The 20,415-nt window shown below is 40.1% G+C and overlaps 2 protein-coding genes across 8 annotated transcripts in view; both read right to left on the bottom strand.

Annotated features, from left to right (window-relative positions):
• Positions 1-20,415, bottom strand: part of LOC137062103 (uncharacterized) — a 44,608-nt gene that overhangs the window by 11,388 nt on the left and 12,805 nt on the right. For 5 of the 7 annotated variants that reach the window (XR_010901200.1, XR_010901198.1, XR_010901199.1 and 2 more), the window contains one exon: positions 2,127-2,203. Coding sequence is in view for 1 of the 7 variants with exons in the window: in XM_067432911.1 (XP_067289012.1) it covers positions 2,127-2,203; positions 18,857-18,911 (132 nt within the window). In the remaining 6 variants the exon portion in view is untranslated. Of the gene's footprint in view, positions 1-2,126; positions 2,204-18,856; positions 20,115-20,415 lie in introns of those variants that run through there. The other 2 variants (XR_010901201.1, XM_067432911.1) reach the window with 2 other exon arrangements.
• Positions 3,411-7,662, bottom strand: si:dkey-175g6.2 (neurosecretory protein VGF). The gene is made up of 2 exons (XM_067433689.1): positions 7,464-7,662; positions 3,411-6,517 (listed from the first exon to the last, which is right to left on the bottom strand). The coding sequence occupies exon 2, from the start codon at positions 6,482-6,484 to the stop codon at positions 4,742-4,744; it is 1,743 nt and encodes a 580-aa protein (XP_067289790.1). The 5' UTR covers positions 6,485-6,517; positions 7,464-7,662; the 3' UTR covers positions 3,411-4,741.

Below are 20,415 nucleotides of genomic sequence, written 5' to 3' on the forward strand. Positions count from 1 at the left end.
GACAATGATCCCAAACACACCGCCCCGGGCAATGAAGGAGTGACTTTGTAAGAAGCATATTAAGGTCCTGGAGTGGCCTAGCCAGTCTCCTGATCTCAACCCCATAAAAAAATCTTTGGAGGGAGTAAAAAATCTGTGTTGCCCAGCGACAGCCGCGAAACATCACTGCTCTAGAGGAGATCTACATGGAGGAATGGCCCAAAGTACCAGCAACAGTGTGTAAAAACCTTGTAGCGACTTACAGAAAATGTTTGACCTCTGTCATTGCTAACAAAGGGTATATAACAAAGTATTATGATGAACTTTTGTTATTGACCAAATACTTATTTTCCACCATAATTTGCAAATACATTTGTTAAAAATCAGACAATATGATTTTCTGGATTTCTTTTTGCATTCTGTCTCTCATAGTTGAAGTGAACCTATGATTAAAATTACAGGCCTTCTTTTTAAGTGGGAGAACTTGCGCAATTGGTGGCTGACTAAATAATTTTTTGTGTATATATATATATATATTGTATTTTAAGACTTAAAGTCCGGGCCATTTATATTCATTTATATTTTCAAATATCCTTTTTTTTTGTGACAAAAAAGAAAACATTGGAATCTATTACGTTTAACCCCTGGGACAAAAATGTGCCCATATTTGAAGAAACCCCCCTATATATGAGAGCGTTCAGTGCTAGAGGAGGCAGGCAATGAGCTTGTTACTCTGAAGGTGGTCCACCACTTTACAGAGCTGCTGGATAAGTACTTATAGAGGGTGAGTCACTCAGACCTTCACCTTTATTCTCTCGGTTTCACTCGCTCCCTCCATTCTCTCTGACTCTATCAGCCCCTCAACCCTCTTCACCTCCCCCATTTCTTTTTTAAATGCGGCAGGCACCAACCCAACCGGCAGATGAATGAAATGTTGATGTTGTTTTCCACTCACTGTTAAACTTCTGCAGGTGTTTCTGCAGAGCCGATCGTGATCAACACTTCAGATAGAATCATGGGTAGCTTGTGTGACGCAAACACAATCCTATGTGCTTTCTGTACTTCTGTTTAAGTCAATACACTTCAGAAAAGATAGCTAGTCACATTAATCAGACGTTATATGCACCTGTACTTGATAGTTATGGCATTCCCCTTGTTTTACTGTCAGAGAATTCAAAGCTCTTTAATGGAAACATGACTGCTGGTGCATGCTGGGAGCCGAGAGCTTGACGCCTGTGTGCCCTGCCAGTGCTGTCAAAGAGCATTCTCCCCCCGGCGGGTGAAATGGAACATTTTGAATTGATTCTAAAAGAAAATCATTTCACACAGTCTTTAATATGAAACCTCTAGTATGTGACATATTAAAGCTGTTTGCCCGCCGTACAATACAGCAAGACAGTACGCTACATTTGAAATCGACAAATGCAGTTTGATGCCAGAAACTGGTGTAAATGCAAAAACATCCCGTGAGACACAACGGCAGACACTGGCAATCAGCTCTTAACGGACACACTGACAGCTCTTACGGCGAGAGCAGAGGGTATAATTGAATGGTAATTACATGGTAATTATCATCATGCATAAAGGTTTGGCATACAGAAAAGGATCGGGGGAAGAGGAATTTTTTATTTTATCATTTTTTTTAACAACCTCTCCGAGATTTAAATGATTCTGTTCAATTATGGCTAATCACTGAAATCCAGGAAGGGCATAAATGGAGGTTGTCTATCTACAAAGGCAGCAGAGAGCTTCAAGGCACTTTGAAGCACCTTAAAGCGCGCGTGTCACGGAGAGAGTGTTTTTTCCCGTGCCGCGTCGGTCGGTCGGCTTGTCAGAATGCATCATTAGAGCTGCTGTCTGAGTCACAGTCATTATCAAGCACTTTTTACCTCTGAAGTACTGGCGCCACTGTCATCAGTGCATCAGGCTGTGTTTATGCCTGATTTTTGCATGAGCGCGATCAACAGATGGAGAACATGGGGCCGCAGTGTACATTAATGACTCGGAACATTTGCCGTGCGAAGGTTTTGAACAGTCAGGCGTCCATTTACAGTAATTACCGGCGTAACTTAACAGACTCTTTGCATATTTCAATGAAACTGTTTCAAAATGGAGGTTGAGGCAGAATGTAAGTGGCCATGACTCACCAGCCTCCAACAGCAGCGCCGTGAGACTTCGCCGCACTTACGCTCATTCACGGCCCTCTGCGTTTCCGACACAAAAGCTGAAAGAAAGAAATGAGAGAAACACATCAGAGGCTCATAAACGGCTGTCCCCCATAGCCGCTGCACTCTGGTCACTAATGGAAAATTTTCAAGCGGTCGTCTGCCATCGCAGTGGTTAATTTGCTGTGGGATTGACCACTAAAGGCAGCTGGAGCGAAAGCCACAGACGTTTAGAGTGCATCAGTAGGATAATGAACGCGTGTTTGGGGTTAAATCCCTCTATTATTGGCCGGCGTAAGGTCTTAGTGGCGTCTTAACAAAATGCAAGTGAGGTTTGAATTAGAGAGCAAGGCCTCCTGGCAATAGGTGTATTTGTATGTTGCCTAATGCAGGTGTTTTTTGAGCATAATTGAGTTCTGCATTGTGTCCAAAGTCAGGGTGTGGGGGAGTGGGCTGGTGTTTGTGCCTCTGTGTGTGTGTGTGTGTGTGTGTGGAAGAGAGGGAGAGGGTATAAGTGCTCGAGGTTCTGCAGTGGTGCATGGCAGTAGATGACTCACCCGTCAATCATGTGACTCATTAATCACTGCAGCTTTCTCTCTCCCCACCCCTCTCTTTCATTTGGTCTCAGTGTGTCTCCATGTATTCCCTTCACATTACTCTCCTTTTATTATTCTAAGTTCTTTTTATTAGCGAATGACTTTCATCTAGCAGCGTCTCATTGAACAGCATGATTCTCAGGAGGTTGAAAACACGGGTTTGTTTTTTGCTAGATAAAGACGCATGCATTCAGATGCACTTACATCTTCTTTCATGTAAGATGTGCGTGTTTTGGTCTTATGTTTGGTAAATACATTCTACGTATTCTATATTAATAATCAGAACTCGTTCAAATGAACATGTTTGTTACGGAACACGAGTAATGCAGTCATGATTTGTAAGGGTTTTCACAAAGCTGCATATCTATCTGTTTCATTAGAGATCTTCTCAGGCACATATAGGTATGCGAGTGACTGGAGAATGAAATGTGTTTCTACAGTCAATCAGTTTGTGTTTTCGGTGTTCTGTTGATACAGCATGCTTGTGGAAAATACAGATAAAATTCAAAGAAGTACTGGGCATGCTGGTTCAAACTCTCTGTGACATCAAATGCTATTTCTGCTACAGGTGAGATAAGAAACAGCATGTGTTGTCCTAGCCAGCACCCTCTATGGTACAGAATGTATTAATTTCTGCTCAGGATCTGATCAAAGACGTTCCAATAAGACATTTGTTAAAAAAACTGACTTTAATAAAATAATTGCTTTTATTTTTCTTCATATAGCAAAACTAGTAATCAACATGCTGTTATTTACACATTGCACACACATTTGTTTATTTGACACTGTACAACTCACAATCTGAAAGTTGACAACAACAAATTCCTTTCACAAGACAGTTCACTGATGAAAACACTTGCTATAGTAATTAGAGTTGTCTTTCTTTGTTTTCTTTTTTTATTATTAATTTTTAAAATAATCACAGTTTGATCAAGGAAATTTTCCCCAAATTTGGCAGATTTTTTTTTTTGTGTTTTTTTTAAAGATGCAAATACAGATAGACGTGCAAACTGTTCACCCTCAGAGTATTCCTCACAAACTTCAGACGTTTTAAAACTTATTTTTAGGAACAAACATTATACTATACAGCGTTCTGTTGGCTCTCAAGACAAAGATCCTGTACTCAGTGGTTGAACATTGGAGGTAACCCATAGTAACAGGGGCTTTTTTAAAATTAGTTTGAAATGTTGGCAAGATGTGAAGTTCACATTAAATCACATGTGTACAGGTATTCCACCAAGTAGATTGACAGGGCACTGACCTAGCAAAGGTATTCACCATTTTGCATTTCTGTGAATAAAATGGAAGATTTCGTTTCAAGCATTGTTTACAGCCTGCATGACAGAATTCATTTTCTTTTTTTCTTTTTTTTAGTGGTGCAAGACCTGCATGCACATGGATGAGCTAAAACAGTGATCAGTATTAAGGCAATAGGAACATTGATCAAAACAATCCAGCAGACCTTCAGGAAAAGCCTGTAATAATTTGACATTTTCTTGTTTTGTGTAATTAGTGCCATAGCAATTATTACTGTGCCCTGCAGTGTCAAGATCTCAACCACAAGCTTTGCTTTTCAATTAATCAAGTGTTTCCTAAAGAAAATAAATCTTTGTATAAACATGGGTCTCTTGCATTTGGCACCGGAATTCTTTTTTCATTTGACCATTTTGTCTGCTTGTTTTTGTTTTTGTTTTGTTTTGTTTTTCACATGCAAGAGAATCAAAAACATACCTGAATGAAACCTTACAAATTCACCTGTGTATTCTCTCACCAAATTAAAATGTAAACTGCGAGAGAAACCAAATGAGTGCACGCAGAGAGGTTCTGATAGCAGCACCGTCTCTTCCGTTCTAGATTTGGAATGTATCAAAACACAAGAGTGGAGAAGAAACACCTAACTGTCTTTTCATAGCCCTGTCGCTCAAATTCCCTGCCAGCTTTTTCTCCTCACTCTTTCATCGCTTGTTTCATCGCTTGAGAATATCCTGAACTCGTGACTGACTAAAATAACCTACGGTTGTAATAAATCTTCTCAATGAAGTTCTCCAGTTCTTCGTCGCTTTCCTGCGGAGACTCAGGCTCATCGTACACATAGTCAGGTGGGTAGACGTAAGAAGGTGCTCTCCCGCTTGGAGGAGAGCGTGGTTTGGGCATGGGGAGAGCCTGGTAAGTTCGGGGATGGGGAAGAATGTAATTAGATATGACAGTGCCAGGTTGCGGGTAGGCGTTCTGGGAGCGTTGTGGGGCTTGCGCCCATTTCCAGTCCCTTGCCTTTGGCCTGTCTCTGTACCTACGGTTTGGAGGCTTCAGACCGTACCCCATGGAGCCCCCAAAGTTGTAGTCAAATGACAGAGCAGGATTTGTATAGAACCGCGGCTTGGGGGGTGGGAAGAAGACCGGGTAATAGGCTCGATATGGCTTCTGATAATAGGGGAATGAGGGATAGGCCAGAAACTGCTTCTGCGGCTTAAACCAGTAGTCCTGCTTGCTGAGCTTGCCTTTGTTTTTCTCCTTGTACCATTTCTTATATGGATCGACTGTATAAGAGGATTTCTTAGGTGACTTAGGATATTGATACGCCTGAGGCCTTGCCTTGGCTTTGAGAGGAGCTAGAGGGCGGAAACGAGGGGTGTTGCTCAGGGGTAAATCCTTCCTCTTTTTCTTCTTCTCCTGAACATCACTGATTATTTCAACCACGTCATCAGCAGGCAAGTGCAGCTTACTGGAGATCTCGATCAGCTTGTCGATGGTCTGGGGATCCATTTCATCGTCATCATCGCTGTCCTCCACCTCGTTCGAGCGCTTATCCTCGGCCACATTGTTCAGAAGAGCCGCCTTCTCCATGTCTCTCATGTAGGACGACGCTTTCTGCTTCCTGCCCATGTACTCCAGCAGCATGTCAGAGGCAATGTCCGCCAGTCTCTGCTCCTCCTCACGTGCTTCCTGCGCCTCCGCCTCCTGCCGACTCACCTCCTCCTGCTCTGCACGCGCCTGTGCCTCCTCTTCCTTGCGGGTTAGAATCTCCTCCTCCTCTTCTTCCACAAAATCGAAATCATCCATGAAGTTTCTGTCGAGCTGGGATGGGTTTTTTGTTCGCTCCTCTTGCCACTTAAGCTTCTTGGTCGCCTGTGCCAACTGCTGGTTATAGGCTTTGTAGCCTTTAAGAGGTGGGAGGATCTCATTGTCTTGCAGTCCGAGGTCAATGTTTTGGAAATAGCCCCTGGATTTGCGCTGGAGGGGGGTGGCCACATTAGACTGACTCTGCCCGTCGTTAACCTCATCCTCTTTTTCTATCTCACTTTCATCCTTCGGCTTTTCTTCTCCCCCGTTTCCCTCACCTGGCTGTGACGATTTCTCTGCGTCCTGCTCAATGTCTCCCAGATTCCTCGTCGCCTCCATTGCGAGTGCTTCTTCAGAATCACCCTGGATCATCTTCTCTCTAACTGGGTGGTCGAGAGCCTCAAGCAGAACTGAAGCTAGAGCACTGGCAGAGTCCATATTTGAGATCTGTTCCTGTCCCAAGGGTTCCTGGAGCAGGCTGTCCACTTTCCTATGTGTCCAAGCAGCTCTTTCTGCTGCCCCCGGGTCCTCTTTTGCCAAGTGGAGAGCCTCATTGATGCTGCTGCTGACTGAAGATCTCTGTTGAAGTGCAGGGGCAGCCAGGGCCAGCAGGGGGGTGAGGCAGAGGAAGACTAACAGGAGAGCTGAGATGCTGGAGGGGTAGCAACAGCAGAACATGACCATGCAGAGAGGACAGGATGGGGGAGAGGGGAGCACCTTACAAAGACAAAAAGAAAAAATGGTGATTAATCTCTGTGTGTTTTTTTTTTTTTTTTTTCGTGTTTTTTTCTGAGCATTAACAAGACTACCGTTTAGGGCGCTCAGATTTTAACATTTAGTCGCTGCAGCAAACACAACGTGCCGGCACAATCTGCCTAATTGAATTAGTTTGACCAGATATTAAATCGTGCATTCGTTTTACAGCAGTACGTGGCCAACACAATACATTCTCACTTTTTTAATTAAATTGAGGACACACTGAAACTACATAAAGGCAAGATTCCCTGGATGCCTCTTCACCGATCACTTTTTGAATCGGATTAGCGAAGCACCACCACAAGCCTGCATTTAAATAATGACTATATGAAAACTACACTGTCAGTGGAAATGATCTTTCTTGAGACGATTTCTAGAGATTTGAAAGTAGGCTATGTATGAGTGAAACATAAATCCACCTGTGCTCTCTCACCAATTTAAAATGTAAGCTGCAAGAGAAAAACCTAGGCTGCTATGTCAGTCAATCCAAGCGATCATTATTTTCTTTTTATTCATTCACATAAACACAATGTGACGCGACCGTTTTCTTCTATCGGTTTTCAAAGAATTAACTCTGAACGAACAAGCCTTAAGATTTCTTTCAAATGTACACAGACGATCACAGAATATATTTTTATTGTTTAAAGAAAATCATAGGCATCACATGTCATGTTTACATTGTCAGAAAGATACAGATACGGACCTTCTTGCAAGAAAAAAAAAGGCGTTTCGAAATTTATGAATGAAACGCTTGTTGATCGGTCGACCTGTATATCTTTGACAGCATGCAATCTCAAAGTAAATATAAGCGGATCATGTCTAGCCCTTTATAGCCTCTCTACGTTTTTTTGAAGAAACTATGAACTATTTATCGAGTGAATGAAGAAACGTCAGTGCACTTACTCACCTGATTTGCCGAAGAAATAAGCTGGAGCTCAAAACCTTCTGCTTCTTGGATGAGGTTTGAAAACAACCGCAATCCTTAAGTTCATTTAAAACTTGAGTTAAAGTAAGTTTGCTTCCCAAAACAGTTATTTGAAACACACTTCGGTCTGTCTTGCACTGTTGAGAGATGAATGCGGAGCGTGTATTTTTTTTTCAGGACCACGGACAGCGCAACTCCCATTTGTATAGACGCGTCTGGACACGTGATCCACGAGTCATAACTCCGCTGTTGACGTCAGACTCTCCATTGATAAGAATTTCGTGTCTCGTTTGAACTCGGAGGGTACGCTACGGTGCTCTGATGAATGAACAGAGACTGCATGAATGAAACTGTCTCTCCATTAAAACGGAGCACTGTGGTACACAGAGAAAGCAGCACTGCTGAATTAACTCGCGCATAAACTAAATCTAATTGTAGGAGTTGATTGAACGCTGACAAATTGCTGTTTTTAACATTATACATCTAAGTTTGAATATCAGTTTATTCGCAAATAATAGGATGCATTTTTGGGGTATACATGTATCTAGTACAAATTGGCACTGTCAGTTACCTAGCAGACCCGTTTGGCCTGTTGATTGTTTGTGAGGTGGCCCTAATCAGAGCTGGAGAGACACCGAACGGCTGCACCCACCGTGACGCATGCGGTTCAGCTTCACTGCTCTACTTCCGCTCAATTTCCCGAGCTCGTTCAATTTTCCGCTCTTTGTCTCCTGCCGCCCCTGACTTTCATCCATCTGTCTCTAACGTCATTCTCATGTTTTCACATTAACATGTCTTTTTATTTATTTATATGGATGTACAGGTTCAGTTCCTCCCTTGACCTACAAACAATCCAGATGTGCAACCTTTAGGCTACTTTCACGTTCTCTCTTGCAATTATGCGTTTCAAGATAAGCATTCCGTCTGACGTTGTTTTGAACCTTTACATGAATACTGTAGGAACAGGCCTAATTGAAACGCTCGCGTGGCATTGGAGCCAACAGCAATCCCGCCAATCACAGTTTATGATTCGTGTAATTGGATTAGTTGCAGTGCGGATATTGAAGTCCCACGAGCCACACTCGAAATGGCAGCATCAAAGCTGTCTCATTATAGAGTGGGAACCTTATTTCAATATTTTCAAAGGTTGCATCCGATAGACTCGTGTTCTTGAATTGCCGTGAAACGTTAAGTCCCCTCCTAACCCTATTATTGTGTATATGTTTGCTTTTTATTTCATTTTATTAGGCTACAGTTATTTACAAGCCAACTTAATCAAGTTAGAACCAAATGAGTTTGCAACCTGGTCTCATTGCAGAATCTTTTTTTTTTAATTTTAAGTAGGCTACCTTTTATGTCTCCATAAACCCAAGCGTTTTATGTCACTTCCATCTAAAGAATCTATAATGAAACATAAAAAGAACACTTTAAATTTACAAAGAGCCATAACCAGCCCGAGAACCATGGACTTGCAGCCAACTTTGCGAATACTAAAATGATCCAAAGAACACTGTCATTTTAAGGGTTGCACTTAAAATAAATTAAATGGTACATTTCAAACTTCAGAGATGGTAGAAATATTTTTCAACAGCTATACAGTGCCAACAAAAAACTTTTGCTATTTAAGTTGACAGGGAAAATGACCTTTTATTCTTTACAGAAAAATGCGCCATCCAACAAAAGCGCGAATGGCTATGAGTGCGAATGCGTGTCCTTTTCTACCTTGGTGGCGAATAATTTAAGAGCTCCAAGGGCCAAGGGTCAGATTTTGATACGGCTTGGCATTATCGACTGCCACTCAGCATTAGCGCAGTTGCGACCCTTAACCAGCGCTCTCCATCCCCCGCGCTGACTCACCTCCTCCTAGCTGCCCATGCACTTCATGCAGGACCCAAAATGCCCACTCAAGGATAGAATGAATACATTATATGTTGAAAAAACTTAAGAGAAATGGCCAAATAGTGGATAAAAGCGTTTTTGAGAAGATATTCTTGGGTATATGGAATGATAGGATTTATTGTTCACACCTGCACAAGGAAAAGATTCATCAAGATTTTGAGAGATATTGGCTGCAATTATGAAAATGTATGTTCAGATACACTCAAAAATGCCCACCGCCTAATGGAAGTGACATAACACGCTCATGAATAAAAGAATTCATACTCCCACGAGGCTGAAAAAAAGCATCGTCCTGGGATCGATTAATTCTCCCATTTCACATTTTACTCAGCTGCGGCTCGAGCTTAATGGTGTGTAGCCCAAGCCTTGCGCCCACACACGAGCATCGCATCTGTTTTGATGGCAAATTCTCGTAAGCGACTGCTCTCTTGAGGCTATAACCTCGGGTTTGTTGAAAATGTCTGACTGAAAGGTGCCTCAGTCCGTGAGCCCCTTGACACACTTAATCATTTGAGTCAAACCGAATACTATTACACGTAGGCTAACTATTGACAACGAAGAACCGTCCCCATCGAGACAGACAGTTCATTGTGTCAGGACGCGCTCTTTGACCATTGTAACGGTAACTTGCGCGCAGAAATGATCTGTTCTTTTTATTCCGTGCAGTGTCCCAGTTTCAAAAATGTCGACCAAAGGGAGTGTTTGACCTCGGGATATCTCAATATTTACACAGTTTGAACAGTTCGTAACACTGCGAATGGAACGCACTCGTCCTCGCGTGCGTATTCACACAGCTGTTCCACGCGCTTCTCGTTAACCAAAAGTGTTTACTTGTATTGTCGCGTTGTAAATTGATGTCTTTTGCCATTTCAAATATTTTATGGGTAAATGGTCAGATGATAACACCAACATGTTCATTATTTTCTGTCCTGGAAAACGACATTTTGCGTTGTAATAAATACAGTCGATTGGTTGCCGCTTAGTTGTGCTTTTTAAAAGGCGCATATAAATAATAAGCTGTTCATTCTAAACGATTTTTTTGTCGTTTCCTTATATATTTAGCCTACATTCAGTATCTCGTGCGTTTTTGTTCTTCCGCGAATTATGCGATGAAACCCTTTGGTCAGTCAGTGACATATTACGTCGGAGGTTGGCTTCGTATTTGGAGTTAATGAGCCGATTGATATCAACGAGAGTCATCGGTTCCCTGCCATCAATCTCTCTTTCTTTCACGGGGAGAGAGGATGGATCAGATCGCCCATAACATTTCGACTTGGTGCAAGCGATGTTTTAAAAAAATATATATATTTAGGCTACATTTGTTCGATTATAAAATTAGTGATGTCTCGACATTTTAAGAGACATAAGGCAACGTATTAAAATCATGTTACATATTGTGTTCGTTCACACTACAAAATATTAAATAAATACCTCTGTTTGTCTTCAGTCTGTATTTTCAATGTTTTGAACTACAGATTTAAATTTCGACAGAAATATCTTGTTGTAGCTAATACTTAAAGTTTTAATATATCTCTGTATGATCTTTATTTCATTCACAAAATAATAACCTTAATAGGCAGGTTAATGGATAACATGGAACCCAGTATGGTCACAAAATGTATAAAGATGAATGCAGCTTTTAAATGAATGCGAAAATAAAACTGGAAATTATTTCAAAACATGTATTAGCAAAAATATCAAAGTGTGTTTTTATAAATATTTATATAAGAGGGCGAGAAACATGGGTTCGGAAAGACAAGTGACAATAGGATATAGAAGTTTTGTTTTGCCATATTTAATGTAAAATACGCGTTTAGACATAGATTCGTCATATGGGCCTACAGCCAAATGTATGTATTTTGTCTTTTATTTTCTTTGCTTGTCTTTATTTTTGAAAGACAAAGGACACTACATGGAATGCTGATATTTTTAAAGGGGGTTAAAAAGTAATTTGTATATTGAATTATATAGACATAACTCTAAATTGTGTTTCTATTTCCATGTAGACAGTTTTAAAAACTATATTAAGTACTTTAATAAATAGTCAATTTAGTGTAGCCTACAGTAGAGTGTTTATTGAACCGCTTTGTCTGATGAGCTCCAGGAAATGAATCCAGTAGAGGGCGCTGTCATTACGTGATACCAAGCGTTATGGGTCCTCGGTTCCTCTGTGATGCTGCTGCCCATTTCACATTTAAAGTTGGCATCAAGGCAAATATTAGGAGAGAGAGAGAGAGAGAGACAGAGAGAGAGAGAGAGAGAGAGAGAGAGAGAGAGAGAGAGAGACTATCAAACTGTTTTCATCGTTCCAGAGATTTTACAAAGATATGGAGATATGGTAGGCTATGCGTCTTCTGAAAAAGCCTTTTGAAGATTAAAGTCGATGGAATGCACAAACGAGAGAGTTAAGTATAATAAAAATAAAGATAACAAAAGATAAACTGCAGCTGAACGTCAACAAGAAAATGCTAGGGCCATTCAACAGTAGCAGCCTACAGGTAAAAAAAAATATTATTCAGAATAGCACCTTCAATTAATTTAGACCCGACAGAGTTAAACTAAATCCGTTTATAAACCTGTAGGTCAGTGTAACGTCTTCGTCACTGTTTTCTGCCACATGTTCCATGACTTTCGGTGTTTACGGAGCACGCGACTTGCGTCGCACGCATGCGCGGCTCAGCACAACACACAGGCACCGCGCCATAAACACGCGCGCCCAACAACACGAGCGCACTAGTGTCCTCCAAATCTCCTTGTGGAAACGAAAACTGTTATCGGTTATCAGCACGGTACCGAACTGGAAGGGAAGTAATTTGAAAGATGCTTTAAACTGGGTAAATTGCTGATATGACTCATCCAAGACACCCACAAGCCTCTGATCAATCCAATGGGAGGGAGGGAAACGAATTTGTGTGTGTGTGTGTGTGTGTGTGTGTGAGGGAGAGAGAGGGTGAGACAGGGAGGGGGAGGCAGATAGAAAACGCAAAAAGATGAATGGAAGCACACCATCAGTATGCGATACATTCCCTGAGCCAAAAAGAGAAAAACATTGTAACGAAATGTAGAGTCACGTTTTCTTAAAATTTCCATGAGAGCAGCTCTAGACAGATGTTTCCCCCTCTGTCGTCATTTTGACACCCTCTACACCCTAAATGTCGGATAATTCAGATGTTTAAAAACCCTTTGAAACATGAACATGTAAAAATGACCACCGGCATCACTGAAATACTTTTAATTTACATTTCTTTAGACGGCCAACTATGGATTTTTTTATTGGTTGTAGCACGTTGTATTTTATTGATCAAATAGCTTCAAGATTGAATATGTGCCCTCTATTATATTTGCATATAGTGCAGGATTAGATCATATTTATTTTGTGTAAACACATTTGTGGGTGCAAATATAAACACCAGTGCATAACTCATCGGATAGAAATCTTATAGTTTAAGAAGTTACTATTTAAGCCGAAAGTATCTCTCGCCACGAGTTACAACCCATGTGAATACTGTCTAAAAAATAAAATAAATAAATAAATGCGCATGTGCGACTTGGGCGTACAGTGTACTTGCGTGATTACAAAAATCCGGCGTTGTGCGTACGCTTCTGATGACGAAATTCGCGTTACGTGCACTGTACTCTCTCGTAGGCCTAAAGTGAAGTAGGCTATGGGTTTTATAATGTATCACTTGTGTTGTAGCCTACTCTTATGCAAAAAATAAAATAAATAAAAACATGTCAAATTAATTAATGTAACCATCGATTAACCAGCGATAACAGTGGCTAAAAGCAACTCTTGATCTCGATGAAATAGCATTCGCGACCATAACGCAAACATATTCAATGAAAATGAAGAACATTTTTTTTAAGCCAGAACAAGTTATTGCATATTGATGAAAATTTGATTAATCATTCACAAGATAAAAAATGTGTAGACAAAATCCATTATGATTTCATATTGATTTGTAAAGGAAGCAGGGCTATTTGAAAACTGAGGGGATGCATTAAAAGCATTGATTATAGAAATCAAAAAGTGTGTGTGTGTGTGTGTGTTGGGGGTGCATTAGGAATGGCATTAGGAACACATTTATAATGGTTGCCATGCCTCAGTGGAGAAGAGTGCGAGGAAAATGTTTGTTGCCTTTAGACGTTGTGAAATAGCACATGCAGAGGAGTTGGCTTGATCAGATAATGAGGACGGCGCCACGTCAGCTTCACCATTATTTGTTTTTGTGTCATTTGACATTGGTTTGGCGTACGCATACGTGAGCCTCCGCACCAAACGCTGATTGCGTGTCTGTCTACAGGCAAGGAGAGCGATAACATCTGTGTAATTTCAACATGATGACGGGCCCCACGGGAGCCAGCGCAGGAGATGATCTGAGTTGAGCTAAGTACTATTAATCGTTTAATTACCACTGGCTGATTCAGTCCATCAAAGCCCTCTCTGCATCGCCTCATACAAATTCATCCACTATGAGGTCATTCGTGCCCTCGTCAATCAAATCGCACCACCCCCAACCAGCCATCCCAGATTGTGTTTTTAGTGTGCTACGACTAGGTGACGAAAGAACAGTAGCTCTGGTCCTACTCATTGCTCCACTCAGCGAGCCAGATGGCTGTGTTGGTTTACAGCAATATGTTTAATAATGAGGCCTATTATAACTGGAGATTAGCACATAAGCCCCAGCACAAGAACGGAAGATACATTGAGGATATTTAGACGAAACAGACGGTGGCCAGCGTCTGCGAGGATGAAAGAATGTAGTTCTTGTTGCCTTTGTGTCTCATCTGTTGACTGAATATCAGCATCAATGTGGAAGAGCCGCATTACAAAGCATGATATTCCATCCGCATTCATTGCGGTAATATTGCCTCTCAGTTTATAATGGCTTTCCTCTCCACAATCCAAAGGTATTATATTCTCTTGTATTACTTTTGTGTATAGGAGAGAATTTGGCTATTGAGATTTGTAAACATGTGTCCAGAAAAATGCACTATGCTTCCCTTAGGCTAATTGATCCTCCACAAGCGATGTTCAGTCTGCAGATAACTGACCCAACTTTAGCTGATTCAATTGATATTATTGATTTGTTTATGCAAATACAATCATTGAAAGTAGGACCTATAGGTAAGCAAGTTATAAAAATGGGCAGATAGGATATCTGTGGCTATAGGCTCATACAGTCATACCAACATTTATAGACACCTTCAACATTTACTCACATTATCAGCTTATTTGCTATAGTTTAGAAAATGGTAATAAAATATGACAAGAATTCAGATTTAAACTGTGTCAGAACAAATTCATCTCGATAATGTCAAATAACTTTGATAGAAAGGTATGTAATGGATTACAATCAACCAATCAGCTGTTAAATTTAAATACACAATTAGATCATTTAGGTCAACCAATGGCCAAGCAATGCTTAACTTTGTTCGTGGTTTAAAATGTCGCATTAGCAATGAAAGAAAAAAACTCTGGAAAACATGCTCAGGTCAAAGTGTCTGATTAATTTTGGTCCCATTTAAAAAAAAAAAAAAAGTTTTACTGGTAGTCCACTGAAGAATTTTTGGGTACAATATGTCACAGTTTACTTTATTTTGCTATCCCCACTTAATTCCAACATAAATGAACTAACACCCTCTAGTAAAAAAAATATCTGGTGTCTGAATAAATTTGGTTTGACTGACTGTATAATCCTTTTTAACAGATGCATATCAATCAGCCATATTGTGGAAGTTATATTTAATGCAAACATAAATCTCTGAGAGAGAGATGGTTACTGGCTTGGACTTCGATCCTTCAGCCACGTAAAAATACTTCTTGCAGGCGCGGCGTGCTCACGCAAGCACACGCACACACACACAAAACTTTGCTTGTTTTTGTTTTGTTTATTTTTTTATTAAAAAATAAAATACAAGAATATATATATATATATATATATATATATATATATATATATATATATATATATATATATATATATATATATATATATATATATATATATAGAAAGACACTGGTTAATAAAGATTAAAATTAGTTAAAGTGAGATTAATTAAATACATGAATTAATTAAATTAATTAAATATTTGTATTTAACATATTTAATTATTGCAAGTTTGCATAATTTTTATTCATATGGGGGCATACTGAATCTGTTTGTCAAAGTCAAATGAGTAAATGCATGTTCAGATTTAACCTTACAACAACCATAATCTTTACACCAAACACCTCTGAACCTTACGATATATATGGGGACAGAAGAGCTGTCAGTTTGTAAAAAGGAAAAAAAAGTAACTTGCATTACATATCTGAAAAAGTAACTCTGATATTTTGTTGCAAATTTAAAAGCAAACAAGCAAAACTAAACAAGTAATGCATTACCTTTTAAGTTACTTGAAAAAGTAATCTGATTACAGAACTTGTTACTTGTAATGCTATATCTCCAACACAGTTGATAATAAGAAGAAATGTTTCTTGAGCAGCAAATTAACATATTAGAATGGTTTCTGAAGGATCATGTGACACTGAAAACAAGTAATGATGCTGAAAATTCAGCTTTTCCATCATAGGAGTTATTTTCAATTGTATAAAACACAGATCAGGCATAACATTATGACCCCCTTCCTAATATTGTGTCAGTCCCCCTTTTGCTGCCAAAACAGACCTGACTTGGCAGGACCCATGGTTTCCCAGCAGAACATTGCACAAACCATCACACTGCCTCCGCCTGCTTGTGGTGGTTCCCAAAGTGCAATGCGTTTCCCAGGTAAGCAACACATACACCCGGACATCCACGCTCTATGGTCCAGTTCTGATGCTCACATGCCCACTTTTGGCACTTTCGGCAGTGTACATGGGTCAGTATTGGCACCCTGACTTGTCTGTGGCTATGTATATAAACTGTGATGTACGGTGTATTCTGTATTCTGAAACCTTTATATCAGTACCAGCATTAACTTCTTGAGCAATTGTTTGATTGAATTTGGACAGCACGGGCCAGCCTTCACTCCCCACGTGCATCAATGAGCCTTGGCCGCCCATGACCGTGTATCGGTTCACCACTGTTCCTTCTTTGGAGCACTTTTGAAAGATACTGACCACTGTAGACCGGGAACATCCTACAATATCTGCAGTTTTGGAGATGCTCTGACACAGTAGTCTAGCCATCACAATTTGGCCCTTGTCAAACTTGCTCAAATCCTTACGCCTGCTCATTTTTCCTGCTTCTAACGCATCAACTTATTGACAAAATATTTACTTGCTGCCTAATATATCCCACCCACTAACAGGTGCCGCGATGAAGAGATAATTAGTGTTATTCACTAGTCAAAATGGTATGCCTGATCCGTGTATATCACAATATTACTGTTTTTACAATATTTTTTAATAAATTAAATTCAGCCTTGCTTAGCGTAAGAGACTTCTTTCAAACTTTTGACAGTACTACGCATACACGCATAGATAACAACACAATGCACTTGTGCTCTCGTACAGTCTGAATCAACTACTGCCTGTCGGATTATTTCTTTAAGCTGCATCTTGGTGGGTGGTTTTTAAACAGTGTTCTAAGTACAGAAAGGTGTCCTCTGGCGAGCAACGACCTTGCTGTCCCAGATAATGTTTTGATAAGGACATACCTGCTCCCCTACATCACACCATCGCCTCCACTAACTCGCCCACACTGCCTCTCCATTCTGAACCTCTCTTGAGGACGAGGAGACCAGATTTCAAAACCACGCAATATTTAAATGAACAGATGTAGGCAATATATCACAAATTCACAATGTATTCACTAGGATTATGCTGGCGTTATAAAAATCAAACGACATTGTAAATATCTTAGTGATATTAAAAGCTTTTTTGGCCATTCAATTTCCTAAAGAGCATGTTTATAGTCTCTTATTGTGACACATCTTTGATGCAGGACATACAAGACAAGCATCCACTTTTGACTTATTTCTTTCCTTCCATTTTTATGTTACTTTCTTTAAACTTACCACCATCTGCACTTTTCCACCCTAAGCATCCATTTTAATTTAATTTGATGCAAATGTAAAAAAGATGCCAAAATATAAGAGAGACTTTGAGAATGATAAAGCGACTGAAAATGATGGAAGATAAGAATAGTGAAAAAGCAGTATAATTTTGTGGGAGAGAGACAGAAAGACTAATGACATTAGACAAATTTTGCAATCCCTCCATGTAAGAGTGAGATTGAGTGTCTGCCAATTAAAATGTAACCATTTTTGCTAAATGAGTCTAAAAGTTTAATTCATTTCTATTAACTGGTCTACACTGTACATAAAAACAAATTCAGAATGTTTCATTATTTGTGGTAAAACTCAAATATTTACAAGTCTCATTTGGCATATGTAAAACATTTGTCATGTATTCAAATTGTATTCATTGTGTTTCTTTAGAGAAACAGTGGAAACTGGATTGTTATTGTATGCCATACTACTCGCAATGAACATTTTGAGTTTACTTCAAACTTTTAAAACATTTTAGGGCAAAATAAAAAAAAGCATACAGAGGCATCACGAAAAGCTGGAAATTGATTATATAATGTAATTTACCACCAGCCGTACTCTTTATCACATGTAACCAAAATATAACATCCTACAGTTGATGTACACACTTGATCATGTTTGAAACTAATTTACATACATTATTGCGAGCAGAGACCATTTGGGAAATCAAAAGTTTGTAGTGTGACTCTTTACGTAGTCATGGCACATCTACAATGGCTGAGCAAATGGAATGAGTCACAGCTGTAACCACTTTGAGAATTTGAAAAGTTAAAGTTCCGGGTTCTCTTTATTTACATGGGTAGCCAGCTACCCACTCAGCCATTATTCTACAGCCACTTTCATTTTAATAAAAGAATAGATTTCATTTGATTGTGTTTCAGCAGAAGTCTTTGAGAGCGTTTAAATGGCTACATAAGTATGTTGCTCCCCATGCATATCCGCGTTTTAGATGAAGCTAATTGGATAACCACGGCAAGTTAGGTGCTAAATTGCTTCTTTCTTCTTCTTTTTTCAGGCGATGAACTTCTTTTTATAGTCAAAGCCAACCAGGGCAGTGATCACAATTACATGACTCACGGATGTGATCGGCCGCCTTCTTCCCACTTCTTCCAAAAATCTTTAAAGGACAGAATATTAGCGCATGACCTCAAAAGCTACACAATATTTAAGCACCAAGCATGTGCTTAAATCACTTTTGATTGATTTCTAGTCACCAAGTGACCCGTTTCCGCTTGCTCGTACACTTCCCTATACCACTCTTTGCTTGTTTTGGTTGCAGCTGTCAATTTTGGATAACGTAGTGATTAAAAATGAGTCATATATTGAGTCAGGATTCTGTTTAGCTTATACGGTTTTAACTATGTTTATCTCTCTTACATACAATTACTCTCTTGGCAGATCACCTTATATGAAAGTAACTTGCCAGTTTACATACACACCTGTATATAGTCTCTTGTGACGCATCATTGACGCAGGAACATACAAGACAAACATCCACTTTTGACTTTGTTTCTTTCCTTCACTTTTTTCCCTTTTTTATGTTACTTTCTTTCTTAAACTTACCACCATCTGGACTTTTTCATCTAAAGCATGCATTTTATTTTTATCGATTGATGTGAATGGAAAAAAGATGGCAAAATATAATAGACTGCGAGAATGATAAAGTGACTGAAAAGGACGGAAGATGAGAACAGTGAAAAAGTAGTAACATTTTGTGGTAGAGAGACAGAAAGAGAAACGCAGAGAGACTCGCATATGGGGGGAATCGGTCAATAAGTGAAAAAACGTGACTACAAAAATCAGGGGGGACAGTGAGGAAAGGAGACGAGGGATGGAGTGGCAGGGACTGAATGGAGGAGGGTAAGAGAAAGAGGTACAAGGGGGGACAGGGGAAGAGGGGGATATAGAGATAGAGGGAGGGCTGGTGATCCTCAGGGCTGGATGACTCACTTTGCTGCAGCCGTTTGTGCGTCACTGGCGCAGGGCTGGAGGAGGAGATAGTAGAGAGGTCTGCACATTTAATTACAACCTGCCAATTTATATACAGTGTACACACACATTCTCGCCAATCCACCCCCCAATCCCCCTCGCTGTCCCCCCAATAATGCCAGCATATGATAACATGAACGTTCAAAGACCCCCACATCTATACACATGACAGCATTTCAGGCCACAAAATCTCTACATTCACACTGGTGCGTGCACAAAACCACTCATCAATGCAAATGTAGGTTTCCACCGGCAGCTTGGCATTTTATCAAAAGAGATGCAGATGCAGACAGAGAGTGTTTACAAGGATGTAAACCTTCACAATTCCAGGTGTCACACTATAAATTAAACGAAATTGATGGAAAAAGCCAGGCAAACACAGCCCCAGCTCTGCCTCTAAAGGCAAATGTATCTTATGAGATGGTACAAAACAACATCTGACAAAAGTCGTACTTCAAGTGGAATGAAACCTCAAAAGATAATCATAGCCACATTAACAGATAACATCTTTTAAAAATCACGATGGCTTCGGGGCTCTGATGGAGCAGACTATTCTCTGAACGTTTCCATCTCGCTGACATCGCCTTCAAGCAAGGCAAAGACACACATCACGGTGAGAGATGGGACTTCAGGTTACAAGCCGCAGACTTGTCTTGGCACACAATAAACTGCTATACAATCCGATAGATTGTGTGTGTGTGTGTGTGTGTGTGTGTGTGTGTGTGTCCCATTTCCCACTTGCCCTTGACTGAGTACGTGTGCAACAATGAGAACGGGTGTTAGTACACATAGTTTAAAAGTCCCTTTTTGGTAACTAACTAGCATTGTTGGGAAAAAATCATCATAAATTATAAAGCAAAACCCTTTCGACACCATTGGCGGCTCTGTTCTCATCCTCCTTCTAAACACACAACACACTCGCTCTCGCACACATACGGTCTCTCCCTTTGGTGCACGTCTCAGCCTCCTTGAGCGGCAATTACCCAGTGAGTGCCCATGAGCCACACTC

The sequence above is a fragment of the Pseudorasbora parva genome, chromosome 23 (assembly GCF_024679245.1).
Source record: "Pseudorasbora parva isolate DD20220531a chromosome 23, ASM2467924v1, whole genome shotgun sequence".
Taxonomy (NCBI): Eukaryota; Metazoa; Chordata; class Actinopteri; order Cypriniformes; family Gobionidae; genus Pseudorasbora; species Pseudorasbora parva.

Bases quoted from the DNA above. Each gene is read 5' to 3' on its own strand.
- si:dkey-175g6.2 (XM_067433689.1), bottom strand. From the start codon at position 6,484: ATGGTCATGTTCTGCTGTTGCTACCCCTCCAGCATCTCAGCTCTCCTG.